Source organism: Marmota flaviventris, chromosome 2, assembly GCF_047511675.1.
Source record: "Marmota flaviventris isolate mMarFla1 chromosome 2, mMarFla1.hap1, whole genome shotgun sequence".
NCBI lineage: Eukaryota > Metazoa > Chordata > Mammalia > Rodentia > Sciuridae > Marmota > Marmota flaviventris.
The window spans coordinates 83,655,867-83,672,338 of NC_092499.1; the positions used below are offsets into that span (position 1 = coordinate 83,655,867).

General features: G+C 37.7%; 1 protein-coding gene across 3 annotated transcripts in view; it reads left to right on the top strand.

The window, feature by feature from the left end:
- Window positions 1-16,472, top strand: part of Fmn1 (formin 1) — a 370,333-nt gene that overhangs the window by 176,628 nt on the left and 177,233 nt on the right. For all 3 annotated transcript variants that reach the window (XM_027926187.2, XM_027926188.2, XM_027926189.2), the window contains one exon: window positions 310-460. In XM_027926187.2, coding sequence (XP_027781988.2) covers window positions 310-460 — 151 coding nt within the window. The remainder of the gene's footprint in view (window positions 1-309; window positions 461-16,472) is intronic.

The window sequence follows — 16,472 nt, forward strand, 5'->3', positions numbered from 1 at the left end:
ATGTTCCAGATTTAGGAGAACCTTGTGACCACAACCTCAGGCCCAGGACTTCTAGTCCCAAAATGCTTCCCTAGAGCTTTCTGATTATCTGATGACTATACTTTTTTTTTGGAAGTGTGTGTTTGTGTGTGTTTAAATGTTTTATGGTGTATTTTGACTTTAAAAGTATAGCATAAAAGATTTCCTGTAAACTTTATGAGGGCTTCATATTTTTTACATTAAATAAAAATGAATTAGAAGGAGATATGATTGTATTATATTCTCTTCTGCTTTTGTTCTTAAGGTTAACTTGCCATTTTCTCATTTAAGCCAAAATGCTACACCGACCTTATGGGACTCCTTAGAAGAACCTGATATTCGGGACACTAGTGAATTTGAGTATTTATTCTCCAAAGACACAACTCAACAGAAGAAAAAACCTCTGTCAGAGACCTATGAGAAAAAAAACAAGGTCAAAAAGGTATTGAGTGATTATAGTAATGGTTTTAATTACATATACATTTGCCTCTGTGGGAATATACTATGTACTGCTGCTTTACTTTCCCTGTTTTCAGAAAACGTTTTGGAAGGTTTTGAGTCATAAATGGCAAAAGGGATCCAATAATGAGAGAAATCTGTGCTTGCTATTTTGGTTGTATCTTCTGAATTTTCAAAATTTAACCTGGATTCTTTCACAATTAATTCTGTTGGGAAAAAATGTAATATTTAATTTGTTGTAAGTGAAAGTAGCTTATAGGCTATATGAAACACAGGGTTCAGCCAGGCACATTGGCACAGGCCTATAATCCCAGCAGCTCAGGAGTCTGAGGCAGGAGGATCACCAAGTTCAAAGTCAGCCTTAGCAACTTAGCGAGGCCTTAAGCAACTCAGTGTCTCCAAATAAAATATTTAAAAAGGGCTGAGGATGTGGCTCAGTGGTTAAGTACCCCTGGGTTTTATCCCTGGTACCAAAAAAGAAAAAAAAAAGGAAAGAAAAGCAGGATTTATTTATAAATTTATTCATTTAATGAATATTTACTGGGATCTTATGGTGCCCGGGTGGTTCTAGGCCTACACTGTACAGTAGAACTATGTAGCTAGTTAAGTAATAAATAAAATAGATATTCACTTTCACTATCCACATTTCATCTCTGTCCTTGTGACTTGTGACTACCATGTGGAATAGTGCAGAAATCAAACATTTCCATGATTACAGAAATTTCAGATGAACAACGTTGTCTAAGTATTTGGAATATTTTGGTTAAAAAAGCAATGAAACTGGTGATCCTTGCCTGTAGAGCTCATATTAACCATCAACATTGAAAATAAACCTTGTCAGTCCCCTCGTGGAGAAGTGGAGCAGAGTGAGGAGTGCCAGATTTGCAAGGTGGGGACGGGGTCTTCAATTCTAAAGAAAGTGCAGTTCTCACTGGGGAGGTGACTTCTCAGCAAACGCGAGAACCATGAGCCACTGGTCATCTGCGAGAGAATGAGTTTACCATCCCCAGCAGTCAGGCAGACGTGAGGCAGACTGTCTGTGGGGTCTAAATCAAAAGCACTAGGCCCTTTAACTTTGTGCACCTTAGTCCCCGAGCCATAGCACAAAGTGAAGTCTGCTGAGGTTTAGAATTGTCCCCTCCAAAGGTCCATGTATCAAAGACTTGGCTCCCAAGTTCCTGTTAGTAGAAGTTGGTGAGACCTTTAGGAGCTGGGGCCTAGCAAGAGGTCTTTAGGACATTGGGAGTATGCCCTTGAATGATAATATGGGACTCGAATCTTTTCCTCTCTCTCCTGATAATGAAGTGAGTGGTTAGTTCTGTTGTGCATCCCTGTTCTGATGTGCTGCCCTTGACAGAGGCTGAAGCAATGGGGCCACCTGATCTTTTAATTGAACCTCCAAAACCGTGAGCCAAAGTAAACCTTTTCCTTCTGTAAGTTAATTGTCTCAGGTATTTTGTTACAGTGACAAAAGCTAACACAACATCCACTCATAATACTAGTCTAAGTGATGATTTAATGAAGTAAATGTGTGTGTTAGGTTCATTATAGTTCCTGGCACACAATCAGTCCTCAACCTATGATAGCTAATGGCATTTTTGCCACTGCTACTATTTCTCTGTATTGGTGTTTTGATAATAGCAGAGGTGATGTTAAGAAGACAATAGAATAGTTGTGATGTTGATTTTCTTTTTTTTTAAATTATTATTCTTTTGGGATATATATGACAGTAGAGTATAATTTGACATATATACCTGGAGTATAACTTATTCTAATTAGGATTCTATTCTTGTGGTTTTACAGGATGTAGAGTTACCCTGGTCATGTATTAGTATACAAGAATAGGAAAGTTTTGTATGATTAATTCTACTGTCTTTCCTATTCTTCTCACCCCTCCCTTCCCTTTATTCCCCTTGGTCTAATCCACTGAACTTCTATTCTTCCCCTCTTCACCCTCCCTTGTTGTGGGTTAGCATCCAAAAATCAGAGATAACATTTGGTCTTTGGTTTTTTGGGATTGGTTTATTTCACTTAGCATGATATTCTCCAGGTCCATCTATTTTCTGGAAAATGCCATAATTTCATTTTTCTTTATGCCTGAGTAATGTTCAATTGTGTACATGTACCACATTTACTTTATCCATTCATCTGTTGAAGGGAACCTAGGTTGGTTCCATAGTTTGGCTATTGTGAATTGAGCTGCTATAAACATTGATGTGGCTGCATCACTGTAGTATGCTGATTTTAAGTCCTTTGAGTATAAGGCTTGGAGTAGGATAACTGGGTCAAATTATAGTTCCATTCCAAGTTTTTTGAGGAATCTCCATACTGCTTTACAGAGTGGTTACGTAAATTTATAGTCCTACCAGCATTATATGAGTGAACCTTTTCTCCCACATCCTTACCAATATTTGTTGTTACTTGTATTCTTGATAATTGCCATTCTGACTAGAGTGAGATATGAAATCTCAGTATAGTTTTAATTTGCATTTCTCTTTTTGCTAAAGAAGTTAAACATTTTTTCATATATTTTTGACCATTTATGTTTCTTCTTTTGTGAAGTGCTTGTTTGCCATGACCCATGCATCAAGAACAAAGGATTTCAAGTAGGGGCGATAGGAGATTAAGAAAAACACAGAGACAAAGAAAAACACCGAGATATTTTTAAGAAATGCTGGGGCCAGGTGGGACACTGTCATCTGATGGAGGAACAGTGACCCAGAACTAGCTCAGCATGTTTATTATATAGGATCTCATAATCAGAAAGGTAAACTACAGAAGCTTTGTAAATTGTTCAAGGCTTGTGAGTTGTCAGGAGGCTTCTTTGTGCACTAAAAAGTTACAGAGCTAGAAACATTTTGTAGCTGTTCTGCTGTTACAGTGTTAGGAGCCTCCTGTGGCTATCCTCCTGTACCAGAAAACCCACTGTACTGGAATGTCTGTTAACTATTGATGTCAGAGGCCGTACCAAGGCTGCTCACATCCTCACCTTTGGTAAGGAATGTTTCCCAGGCTTGGCTTTTGCCTACCCCACACTGTCACCTGCTGACCAGGGCTCATTTGCTCTCCACACTTTTTCAGTTCCTTTGCCCATTTATTGATTGCGTTATTTGTTTTTTTGTGTTGAGGTTTTGAGTTCTTTGTATATCCTGGAGATTAATGCTATATCTGAGATGTAGGTGGCAAAGGTTTTCTCCCATTCTTGATTGTTTCCTTAATTTGAATCCATCCTATTTATTGATTCTTGATTTTACTTCTTCCCCTTTAGGAGTCTTATTGAGGAAGTTGGTTCCTAAGTGGCATGATAGCAATTTGGGGCTACCTTTTCTTCTAGTAGGTGCAGGGTCTCAGTTCCAGTGCCTAAGTCCTTGATCCACTTTGAGTTGAGTTTTGTGCAGGTTAAGAGATAGAGGTTCAATTTCATTCTACTACATATGGATTTCCAGTTTTCCCAGCACCATTATTGAAGAGGCTATCTTTTCTCCAATGTATGTTTATGGTGCCTTTGTCTAGTATGAGTTAACTGTATTTATTTATTTTTATATTTTTCCCTTAGTTGTTGCTAGATCTTTATTTTATTTATTTTTATGTGGTGCTGAGAATCAAACCCAGTGCCTCACACTTGCAAGGCAAGTACGCTACTGCTGAGCCCCAGCCCCGAGTTAACTGTATTTATATAGGTTTTTCTCTGTGTCTTCTATTATGTTTCATTGATCTTCATGCCTGTTTTTCTTGTGCCAATATCATGCTGTTTTTTGTTACTATAGCTCTGTATAGTGTAATTTAAGGTGTGTTATTATGATGCCTTCTTCTTCACTTATCTCTCTAAGGATTGCTTTGGCTGTTTGGGCCTCTTATTTTTCCCAATGAATTTTATGATTGCTTTTCTGTTTCTATGAAGAACATCACTGGAATTTTAATAGGAATTGCATTAAATCTGTTTTGCGCTTTTGGTGATATGGCTATTTTGACGATATTAATTCTGCCTATCCAAGAACATGGGAGATCTTTCCATTTTCTGAGGTCTTCTTCAACTTCTTTTTTAGTGTTCTGTAATTTTGATTGTAAAGGCCTTTCACAAAATTAACACCCATAAATCAATTGTGTCCCTATACACCAATGATGAATCAGCTGAAAGAGAAATCAGGAAAACTATCCCACACAATAGCCTGATGTTGATTTTCTATGTGAGCTTTGAGCTAGTTGTCTTCCTCCTTGCATTTTCCCTCTTCCTTAAAACATGATTAACAATATTCAAATCTACCCAAACCTTCAGGATGTTATAAGATTCAAATCCATGAGGATTTGAGGAAGTGTTTTAAAAGGTGCATAATATCGAATGATGTTACTATCATCAACATTTCCTTCTTAAATTATATGATGGGGTTCATCCATTAGTTCATAACTTGAGCAACATTATGATTATGAAATTGCAACTTACAGATTAAAAAATGTGAAAACTAGCTTTCTGCTAGTCATATCAGATTTTTCCATTGATTTGAATTATGAATGAAAATCATGAAGTTTTTTTATTTCTTAAGTTCATAAGAATTGTATTACCATGACAAAATACTCTCAATTGTTGGATAGCAGAGCAAATCTTTTAAGAGAACATATTGCATGCAATAGTTTGAATTTTTCTAATAAAACAGTATGTCCCAGGCAAGAAGTCAGTTGATATACTGTAATGTGCATTCCCATCCAGGAGATTTGTATAGGATGTAGTACATCTGTGCCTTGAAGTCAGGCTGACTTTTTAAAATGCCACCTATAGAAACAGAAGACTATTGTTGCTACATAAAACACAAAGGAAAAAATTTTACATTCTATAAACAGCCTCCATTTACCTCTCTTGGGAAAACTTCTTCGGTTAACTGAAAGTTCTGAATGTTATACAGTACCATACTAAATTTACTTGTGCTTTCTATTTCTTCTTAGATTGCTGTCACTCCCTTAGTTTCTCTCTGGTACCATATTATTCACCTGTAAAATGAAATATTTCCATTTTGGTGAATGAATGTTTGTTTTTAAGATATCAAAATATCTGGTCACTTATTTCATATCTCATAATCGTTTGCCTGTTCAACAGTGGATTTTAATTAAGGCAGTCAGTACTTCATGATTTATCTTGTTTCTGTCCGAGAGGGTAGATACCTTCGTTTGAACTTTCTGGATAGTGAAGTTTGGTTACCCCCTAGAATTGATGTGCACGTGCAGTGTGTGTGGTTTTCTGTAAGTGGAGGCAGAAATGGGAGTCTGCTGGAGTTTTATGGTGAGGATGCTGCTGCATTCAGAGAGCTCTGTGGCTTACCTTAGAGATGAGGTGTTAAGCTTTAAAGCAAATAATGATTTGAATCAGTGCCAGAAAACTCTAAAGCCTGCCTCCTATGAGTCTTCCCTCTATGCCTGTGGCCAGATTTCCAACATCAAGATGGGTTCCTTGGTCTCTTTCAAGAGTCAGAGGTTTGTTTGTTTTTTCTCAAAATGAAAACAAAATTGGGGGTGGGGTGTGGGGGGCGGAGCTGTGCACAGCTGAGGAGTTTCAGCATTGGAGGCAAACTTCTTCAGCTTAATCACAGAATGGTTCTTGTACAAGAAGACCAGGAGAACATTTGCCAAATAAGGTTTTTATTAGGATGATGCTGATGACTTAACTGAAGAAAGAACTGTGTATTTAAAAATCCAGCATTCTGAATCTTGGCTCGTAGGGGCTTAGCCAGCATTGAGACATAAACAAGCACATCCCTTAAATAGAGATGGTCTTTATCCCTCTGCACATTCCACATTCATATTTCAGAAAGAATGAGAAGAGTTGTCAAGTCTGCTGAACTCAGATACTACTTTCTAGATCCAGTCTCTATAATGGTGTTTAATTTTCCAACCTCTTGCATTGGTTTCAAGTAAGCAGAAATGTGTGTATTCTCAAACTGAGCAGAGCTCCTGCTCCATAACATCGTGTAGTCTAAGGCTAGAAGGAACTTCCCCCATCATCTAATTCCATTCCCTTATTTGGCACATTAGAAATTGAGGCCTAGAAAGACAAAGTGTCTTCAAGAGGTTTTCTCATCTTACCTGAGAAGACATTAATAATGAGGAACATTGAGCTAATGGATATTCAAGAACCTCAGCATATGTCAGCCTTTCCCTGATAGTTAAATGGTAATTTGCCATACCTCTGATAGTAGCAACTTTTACTGGGATGCTCGATTTGAAGTTCGTGAATGAGAACAGCTGCTACCAAGACCATCAAGTCACAGCTATACTTGAGCAAGTCCAAAGTATTTCTTGTGTTTTAAGATTCTCCAGAGTGTTTTTCAGAGTTTTCCAACAGAAAAACAAATATTTGAATGAAAAGATGTGCTTTACATGTAACTCCAGCAAGGAATGTGAAGATTTGGAGCCTAGTATTTTCCTTTGACTCTATCATTCCATTTTACATATTAGCTATAACAAAAAAATTAAACACTAATTATTACAAATTTGTATTGCATACTCAGGTAGGTGTCATCCTCATTTGTGACACTAGAATACTGTGCCACTTCAAACACAGCAGTAACCAAGTTAAGAACCAGAGCTGAAAACATCAGCACTCGAGGGCGCCACCAACACTTGGTACTTATCTTTTTTTTTTTTTTCTATTTTCTAAACTTCAGATTGATTTAATCTTCCCACACTAATTTCTTCTCTACAAAACTGGGAATTACAACTCCTTAACATGGCACTTATGAAAATAACGGAAAATTATCATTATGAAAACACTTTGACATCCCTTTTCTGGGATGTTGTAGTAATCTTTTAGTTTATGAACTAATGTGAAAGTTTTGGAAAGAAAATCCTGAACATCATTGATTCCTGAGGTTTTCATGATCTTAAATAATCAGTGTGTTTATTCCTGAAACTATTTACAAATGGTGATCTCAAGGTCATTCTTATTTGTCAATATCTGTAGCAATTTCACAACTTCCTTTCATGATGCACTCCAACATGTAGTAGTTCATCTCAGGTTGGTTTATATACAGTCCTTGTACTACAAAATAAGAATGTCCTCTGTCAATATGCCCATATTTACATTGTCCTTAAATTATACTTGCTTCTGAGCAGGTGAGTACCCTGATCAGGATCCAGAAATCTACCTTCATTGTCTGAGAGTCTTTTTCATGGTTTCTGTGAAGGAAGTAGCTACTTTGATAAGCTTTCCAATTGCATTCTATATTTTGCCTGACAACTTTCTGAGAATCAGCACTACCTGCCAATATTCCTCCTCTCTTCAAACGATGTGATCTGACTTTGAATTATAAATCATCTCTGCTTCCTCTTCTGTGAGATGTAGATAAGCCTGCCTTTCCCTTCTGTCTTTTTAGTAGACATTTCTTAGGAACTAATGAGATGCTGGCTATTTTCTCTGAGTGCTTTGGGGGAGGGAGGCTGTGATGGTTCAGCTGATGCTTGTCTGTTGAAATTTTCTGGTGCCAAAAATTTTCAGCATTGATTGTAATTTGGTCACTTTGGCCAGGATCATAGTTGTAATTCTCAAATCCTAGACTTTGGTGTCTCCGTTTATTGGGGGAGGACTGAAGGGTGGAAGGAGAGCATTGTTTGGAAGGCTGAATGTAAATTTATAGGGTTTTCATAACCTATTGCCTTCCAAGTTTATAGTATTTCAGCATTTATGACAAAGATGATTTCTCTTGGCTGCCTTGGAAAGGTATGTATATTATTTTTTCCCCTGGGGTAGGGCTGAGTTTGTCAACCCTTTTACATTTCTCATGTGTTTAATAAATGAGTAGTGTGTTAGCAGATATCATCAAGAAAATGTTCTCTGTGTTGATTGTACCAATACATGACCTGAAATTGTTAGTGCTATGTCCAGACTCCTTGAGTAGGCTGCGGAATGATTAGGTTTGCTTGTTCTTCAGTGTAGAGGACCTGACTGGCCAAATTGACCCAAAGGAAGCAGCAGCTCCTACTCCATGATGAGCACCAGTTTATAAAATCTCGCTTTGTAAATTCTGTTTGGAAATGAAATGGCACAAAAAGTTAGGTTGTACATTTACTTTATTTGCTTATTTTTTAAAAAGTGGTTAGAACTTGTCAAATATGGATATCAATGATTCTTTCAGAATGTTGAATCTGAATGTTGTTCTTGGAGTTCAACTTGTTTCTCTTGTTGGCTGTTGAACAGTAACTTAATCTGGGTTTGTACCTCAAGCCAGCTACAGAGTCATTAAGATGCTCATTACCTACCCCAAACCACAAGAGGGCACCTTAGAATGCTCTGAGCTAGAATGGTTTCCCCATGCCTAAGGAACCAAGAAAAGAGTAGCTGCCCCCAAGCACCCTCTTTAGTCTAGTTAAATTTTTTTGTTGTGAACTATGAGGCCATGTTTCATAGCATGTTACCCACACAGAGTTTTGGGAGCCAAATGCATATTAGAAAGTCTTGTAGATATTAGTAAAATAAAAATCATTCATAGGCATAATTCCAGTGCTTAGAATGAATGACCATAGCATAAAAATTTATGAAGTATTAGACTTAATCCCTTTGGGTCTGATTCCAGAATCCACCCCTCAACACACACACACACACACACACACACACACACACACACACACAATTTTAAAAATCTCCTTTATAAATAGAATCTTTACTTGAATACAAATTTGGGATTATCTAATTTGAAAATGAAAAACAATGTGATTGGAGATTGTTTATTGGTTTAGTAGTTCTCTCATAGAATATCTTGAAAGACATGAGTTTTTCAAAAGCATTTATCTACTCCTTCTAGTTGAGGAAAGTTTCGAAATCCATGCATATTTTCATGAGGGTCATTCATTTATCCTCAATATAGGTCCTTTCTAAGACAGTGGCATGGATAGGAGCTCATCCTGGTTGGGGCTGAGTACCTGTGCCAGGACCTTGATGGTGGCAGTCATTCCTCTGACCTCCAGGTCCCAGCTAGAAATATGTAGGGTACATAGCAAGAATATGGAAAGATCTATATGTTTACTTAAGTCATATACCCAGATTACATGGTTGCTTCACAACTGAGCTTACAAATGCTTTGCAAAGTAAATGAAGATCTGAGCAGCTCCTTCACACACATGTGACCTCACGTGCTTAATGTGAGCAGAAAGAAAGTATTAATAGCCTGGTATTTATTTACTATTTCTCAAATGAAAATGACAATGGAAGATATCACTAATAGAAATGATCTAATGCTCAGTAGATTTGGATTGTTGCCATATATTAACTTATTTAATCTTCAGAACTCAATGAGTTGGTTACTGTTATTATTCTCATTCTGTAGATGAGGAAACTGGAGCCTGATGTGTTGAGGAACTTGCCTGTCACAACCAAACTCAGGTGGCAGAGCAAATGAGTGACTCCAGCAAGAAGCCCAGAGCTTGTCCTCTTAATGACTTAAAAAATAGCATGTAGGTCTGAATTTAATTACACACCTATCTTTAAGTTTACTTGGCAAAGCTGAATTTTATTTCATGGTCATTGTATAGTGAAAGAAGCACTGGCTTGGTGTTAGTCAATGTGGTTTGTATGTCTGACTTTCACCCTAGCCAACTGGTGAGTCCTGGACAGTCCTTTACATTCTCCAGGTCTTAATTTTCTCATTTGTCAAACCCTAAACTTTAATTTGTAAAAATTCCAAGACTCTGGTCATTACTTCTGTTTTGCAGACAGGACACTTGAAATTTACCAGTTTTCATTTTACTTATTAGAGGGAAGACAGACAAGGGAGTCACATGAACCAACATCTTAGCTCTCAGACTCATGCACATTCTGATAAATCAGGATGCCTTCTGTAAACCATCACTAGCAATTTGGTGAGTCATAGGTACAAGGGCACTCAGGGAATAATTGTGATTTTAATAATCTTCCAGTCTTTAGAGAATTACTTTTAGATAAACCAAGTTTCTTTATGCACTGGGGTATTAAAGTGCTGGAAACATGATAGGAATACTGCAGTGGAAATTAACTAGAGATTTTGTCTTGACTGGAATCAGCAGTTGCTGTGTCTGGTCAAGTGACCTTAGTTTCATTAACAAACTTGGCATCTGGAGTGGAAGTTTAAAAATACTCCAGGTGCAAAATATCAGAGTTTATCTGCATTTGGACACTTTCACACATACTTTTAAAACTGTGTGTGCAAGTGTGTAAGTAGAACAAAACTGTGAATTTGAACTTTGCCTAGTCAGTGAGTAACATGGAATATACCATAAAACCAGGCTTAGAACCACAGTGCTTCTTTCCTCCAAGATGCAGTTCCCTCCTCACAATTGTCCTTATGTAACAAAACTGTGGCTGGCAGCAGCAGCAGCAGCAGCAGTTGGTCTTTGATTGAGCTGGCCAATGCCCTTCAGGCTAGTGTGATCCTTCATCACCCATTCCTCATCCTTTAGCAGTTTCCAGGGTCCGGAGGCCAAGAGTTCAGGCTGCACCAGACAGTGCTGTCCAAGTACTTCCTAGGAGGGTCTGGCTTGACCCCAAGTACTATGGCCACATTTCTAATTTTTTGATAAAATACCTTTGACCCAGTGCTTGATTTCATTTAGGCCTGACCTGATTTCTCTCCAGCTGAGGCTAATTTGCATGGCTGTAAACACGGTCCTTACAAAGCTCACCAACTGTGATAAAAGCAAAGGAAACCTGAGACCACTGGAAACTCAAAAATCCGCCTTCAGTATCCAAGGCTGACTCTGAGTCACGCCTCAGCCCAGGAGGCTGCCAGCCTGCAGCAGCTAAAGAAATGTTATTCTGATTGATCTGATTAGGGCAGCAAGGTTAGCCATGGTCAATTTACAAAGACAGTATGAGAAGAAATCATGTGTGTAGCCATGTTATGGGTCAATGAGGCCCCTGCCAGAAGTTATGAAAAGCCACTGCTCTGCCAGGACCATTATCAAATCTCCTGGGTAGGGTACAAATGGGATTGGAGGTTTAGGGACCCCTCCAGTGGAATGAATGACAAAGGGGATTGGACTGCAAAGAACTAGTGAATCACAGTTGCTTTCAGTTGGATTCCTTAGCTGCCAAGCCCCTGCCTTGTGAGTGGGGGAGCCTGGGAGTTCCCCAGTACAGCGGGAGGAGTGGAAAGGAGGTGCAAAGGCTGATTTGACATGGACATGGGGCTCTGCGGTGACCTGTGGAAGCAGCCAGATGGAACCTATTGGGCATTTTGATCCCTTCCTTCACCACAAAAGTGGTTTAATTGGGATCTGGCTCCAGGTTCTGGTTGCCAAATAACCTGAGTTTTAGTGTTTTCATTTTCATTAATTAACTTTTATGCTAGGTACCTTATTAGTCACATTAAGGCATTTTGCATGTGTAGAATATCCTAGGAGGTAAGAAGGAGGTCTTTAAAAATAGCAAAGAGCTGCAAGTACCAGGGGGTTAATTCATGACCTAATTATCACATCACCTTTTACTTTCCTGTAGACTCTCTTGTACAATTTCCCTGGTTTAAAATAAGCACTCGAACTAACTATTAAAGTTTGCTTTTGAATGGTCGTTGCATTCATATTGATTCAGAAGTTTTTTGGATGTTGCACCCTGGGTGTGGTTCTCCTTCCTCCCATCCAAACCAGGAACATAAATGTTACTTGCAACAATGGGATAAGGCACATTAATTAACAAAGAAAGATTTATTTAAAATTGGGCCAACAGAAAGCCGCACTGCTTGAGCTGGGGCTCATTATAGATAGATCACTCTGTGCTATAATCATGTTACTAATGGAAAAAATGAGACGATGAGATGGATGATCACATGGAGAAGAATGTGATTCAGAATGTAGCAGTAAAATCCCTGAAGCACATTATGATTAGGATACTTTAGTAAGATTCTAGAGAAGGTAGGTCATGCTATGCTTTTTCAAAAACTCAATCCAGTTGAACTCAGACATTAAATTGCCACCCATGGAAGTGAGGGACATCTGACATGAAGGTATAGGGAGGAGGAGGGAGGAAGAGGGAGCAAGAGGGAGGAGGAGGGAGGACTCAGAGCAATGCAGAATCCCCACTTATCAGCTGGGACCTTGGTGTTTGCCTCAGAACAGCAGCAATCCAGTGGCAAGGCCTGAACTCCAGCCTTCCTACCACCTGCTTCCTCCAGCACACCTTGTGCAGTGAGGGTCCACAGTAGAGTAAGTATTGGAGGAGGGAGGATAGGAGGGCAGCAGGGGGATTTGGAAAGTGAAGGGAAAGTGAGGAAGGAGAGACAGGAAAGCAAGAAATGAAAGATGGAGACCAGGCAGGGATAAACATGAGAGTTTATTTGTCAGAACTGATAAATGAAGGCCATCTCTCTCTGTAGTGTAGAGAGGCAAAACAGGCTTGGGTTCTGGGACTTTTATGGGGCAGGCTCAGGAATCAGAGCAGGGTGGGTCCTAATGTGGGTGGTCAGGGGTTGGGTTGGTATGAGAGAGTGGTGAGCCTTTCTCAGAAATACCCTTAGGTGGGAAATTTTCCTTAAAATGGTGGCTGTCACTTAAGATGGCCCTCCAGACACTAAGCAAGGACCTTATAGAAAGGCCTGGTATTTTCAGAGTCATTTCTTTGCTTATGGAATAAGGGCTTCCATCTTCCTAAAGATCATTTGTTAAGTTACTCCCCACCTCATCTGCAAAGTGAGAATAATAAACAGGTGTACTTTAAGGTGTGGTTGTGAGTGTTAATATTATATTTGATGTGTTTTGCCAAGAGCCCCTAGAGTGTTTGCTGCTTCTGCTCTGTCACCACCATCATTAGCACCATCATCAGAAGGAATAAAAATGATGAGACTAATGGGAAATGCTCTAATATCATCTCCCTGCCCCCCGATTGGTTATAACCTGCAGCCTCATCTCTCATTCAGTGGTGGCTCTGGGCCCCCGGGACTAGCAAAAACTCCATTTTGCCCCCTACTGTGTGTGTGTGTGTGTGTGTGTGTGTGTGTGTGTGTGAGAGAGAGAGAGAGAGAGAGAGAGAGAGAGAGAGAATCAAGGGGAAGAACTATGTAGTTAAAGAAAAAGAATTTTAGCCGGATACTCTACGATGAATGCCCTCAATGTATGCCAAGGTAAAACAATGAAGCAGAACAAGAAGATGATAAAGTCTGTTTTCTAGTACTGCCTTTATTTGGCATTCTGGGTAAATTAAGTTTACAGTATACTTTTAAATATGCTAGCTGATGGCTGGTAACATAATGTGTCCTCCTTAAATCTTGTAGAACATGATAGGTAGTAAATGAACGTGAACATGTATGGAAAGCTGGGGTATAGCTCAGGGGAGGGCACTTGCCCAGCATATGCAAGGTTTGATCCCCAGCACAGCAGGAAAACAACCCCAAAACACAGAATGGCCAATTCAGGGGATGGTCAGACATTTAAAGTAGGTTATCTCAGGTTGTTTTCTCTATTAACAATTAAATAGACTGAAGGAACTATCATACTTTACTAAATTTTGTCATCAGAATTACAGGAATATAATTTTAAAAGTCAAACAGTATTAAAAGACCGAAAAAAAAATTATGCAAATTTCAACAAATTTTCCATACAGAGCCTACCTTTATGATCAAAATGAAATCAAGTTAGAAATCCTATCAATAACAAAAGTATAGCTTAAAGGTATTGATGTAAAAAAACTTCCTTACCTTTTAAAATTTATAATCATAACCACAAATAAGTCATGTGTTAAGAAATTAGTTATAAGACACTCAGAAAACACTTATAACAACAACAAGGAGTAAATACAAAAACAGGGTATTGCTAAAATAAATATATGATCATAAATATTTAAATTAAAAGAAGATCAAAAATAAGATTCCAAAATTAGGTAGAAGAAAGAAAATCAAGCAAACTCAAGAAATTAGAATAATTTCCCAATATTTCTATCAGGATGAACTATTAAAAAAATGCCATTTTTACAAGTTAGGTATAAACAATTTCATCTGGTTCAATTTCATACAATTTTAAGAGATGAGATTGGAATATTTTTTAGAAATTAAATACAGAAGATCAATGATGGAAGTTTTTGCTTTGAAAACAATAACAATATTAAAGAACATTTAGCAAGAATAGGCAAAACAAACATAAGTATCAGAGAGTTAAAAGTAAATGTAACTACAGATGCATGGAAATGTGTAAGATCACACTGTGAACTAACTTTCACCAATAGATGAAAATAACATGAAATGACTTCCTCAAATATAAAAAAATCATCAAAATAGGAAGAAACAGACGCCTGAATGGTTCTATAAATATTAAGGAAATTACATTGGTAGTTTAAAATCGTCATACAAAGTAACAGGCCCAGACTGTTTTATTACCCTCGCATTTCCTTCTCTTACACATAATGCTTTAGGGGATAGAAAATCATGTTAAACTCATGGCTAGTGTATGTAACCTTGATGGTACTACCAGCACAGGACAGGACAATTTCTCTTGTCAATATCGATATACAGATCCTAACCAGAGTATTAACAAACTAAATCTATCAATGTTTGATGATTAAATGTGGCTTATTTCACATTTGATTTAAAATTAGGAAATGTTTTTGTAAGTTAATAGGTTAAGGGAAGAAGAACGACATGACTATCCCAAAAAATGATGGAAAAACATTTTATTAAATTTTCTTATGATTTATAATGAAATTTTATAGCTAACTAAACATGGAAGGGAACATCTTTAGCTCCCAAAGAATGTCTCTAAAAAAGGCATACGACAAAATCATGTTGGTGAAAAACGAACAGCTTTCTTTCTGAGATGAGGACAAAAGAGGAATATCTACTTTGGCCTCTTTTAATTGACATTGTGGTGGAGACCCATGACAGTGTAATAAGGCAAAGGAATTGAAAGACATTAGGAAGGGAAAAATGGAATTAAGTTGTTTAGAGATTGTGACTTTCTGTATTGAAAACCTCTATTGATAAATCATAAAAAATAAAAGACTGTGGTTGTGGCTCAGCAGTAGAGCAATCGTGTGGCACGTGCGAGGCCCTGGGTTCGATCCTCAACACCACATAAAAATAAATAAATGAAATAAAGGTATTGTGTCCACCTACAACTAAAAAATAAAAATATTTTTTTAAAAAGACTATGGTATATCTGGTAGACATAATATCAATATGTAATAAGCACATTTTTATATACTAGCAATAAGTAGAATATGTAATTTAAAAATATCATTACAGCCCTCATTGATATACAGAATACAGGTATGACGATGTGAGGAAAAAAAAAAGAAGTGGGTCACATTATATTGGGTAGAGAGAAGTGATCGGAGGGGAGGGGAGGGGAGGGGGGAAAGGAAGGACAGCAGAATAAAATAGACATTATTATTGCTGTATGTATGTACGTGACTGCATGACCAATGTGATTCTGCAAATTTTCAAAAATTTGAAAATTTTCAGAAAATTTCAGAAAAATGAGAAATTATACCCCATCTGATTCAAATGTATGATATGTCAAGATCATTGTACTGTCATCTGTAACTAAATAAAACAAATAATAAAAAATATATCATTAAAGGAACATAAAATAAGAGTAAATCTAAGTGAATGTAGTCAAGATTTAGTGTAGCAAATATTAAGCTTTATTGAAAGCATGTAAGTAGACTTAGCCAGATACAGTGGCTCATGCCTGTAATCCCAGCAGCTTGGGAGGCTGAGGCAGGAGGATCCCAAGTTTAAAACCAGCCTAAGCAACTTGCCAAGTCCCTAAGCAACTTAGTGAGACCCCCTGGGTTCATTCCCCAGTACCACCTCTACCCCCTGAAAAAAAAGAAAGAAAGCATTTAATTAGACTCAAAAAGATAGAGGGACATTCTCTTTATGAACAGAAAAGCCAATATTAAAAAGGTGTCAGTGATTTTCAAATTGATTTCTGGCTTAAAAGTAAATCCAAGTGGGATTATTTGGAATTTAATAAGCTTATTTTAAAATCTATGCAGAAGAAAAAGACTTCAAAACTAACCAAATTACTCCAAAAAACAAAAACATAGTAGA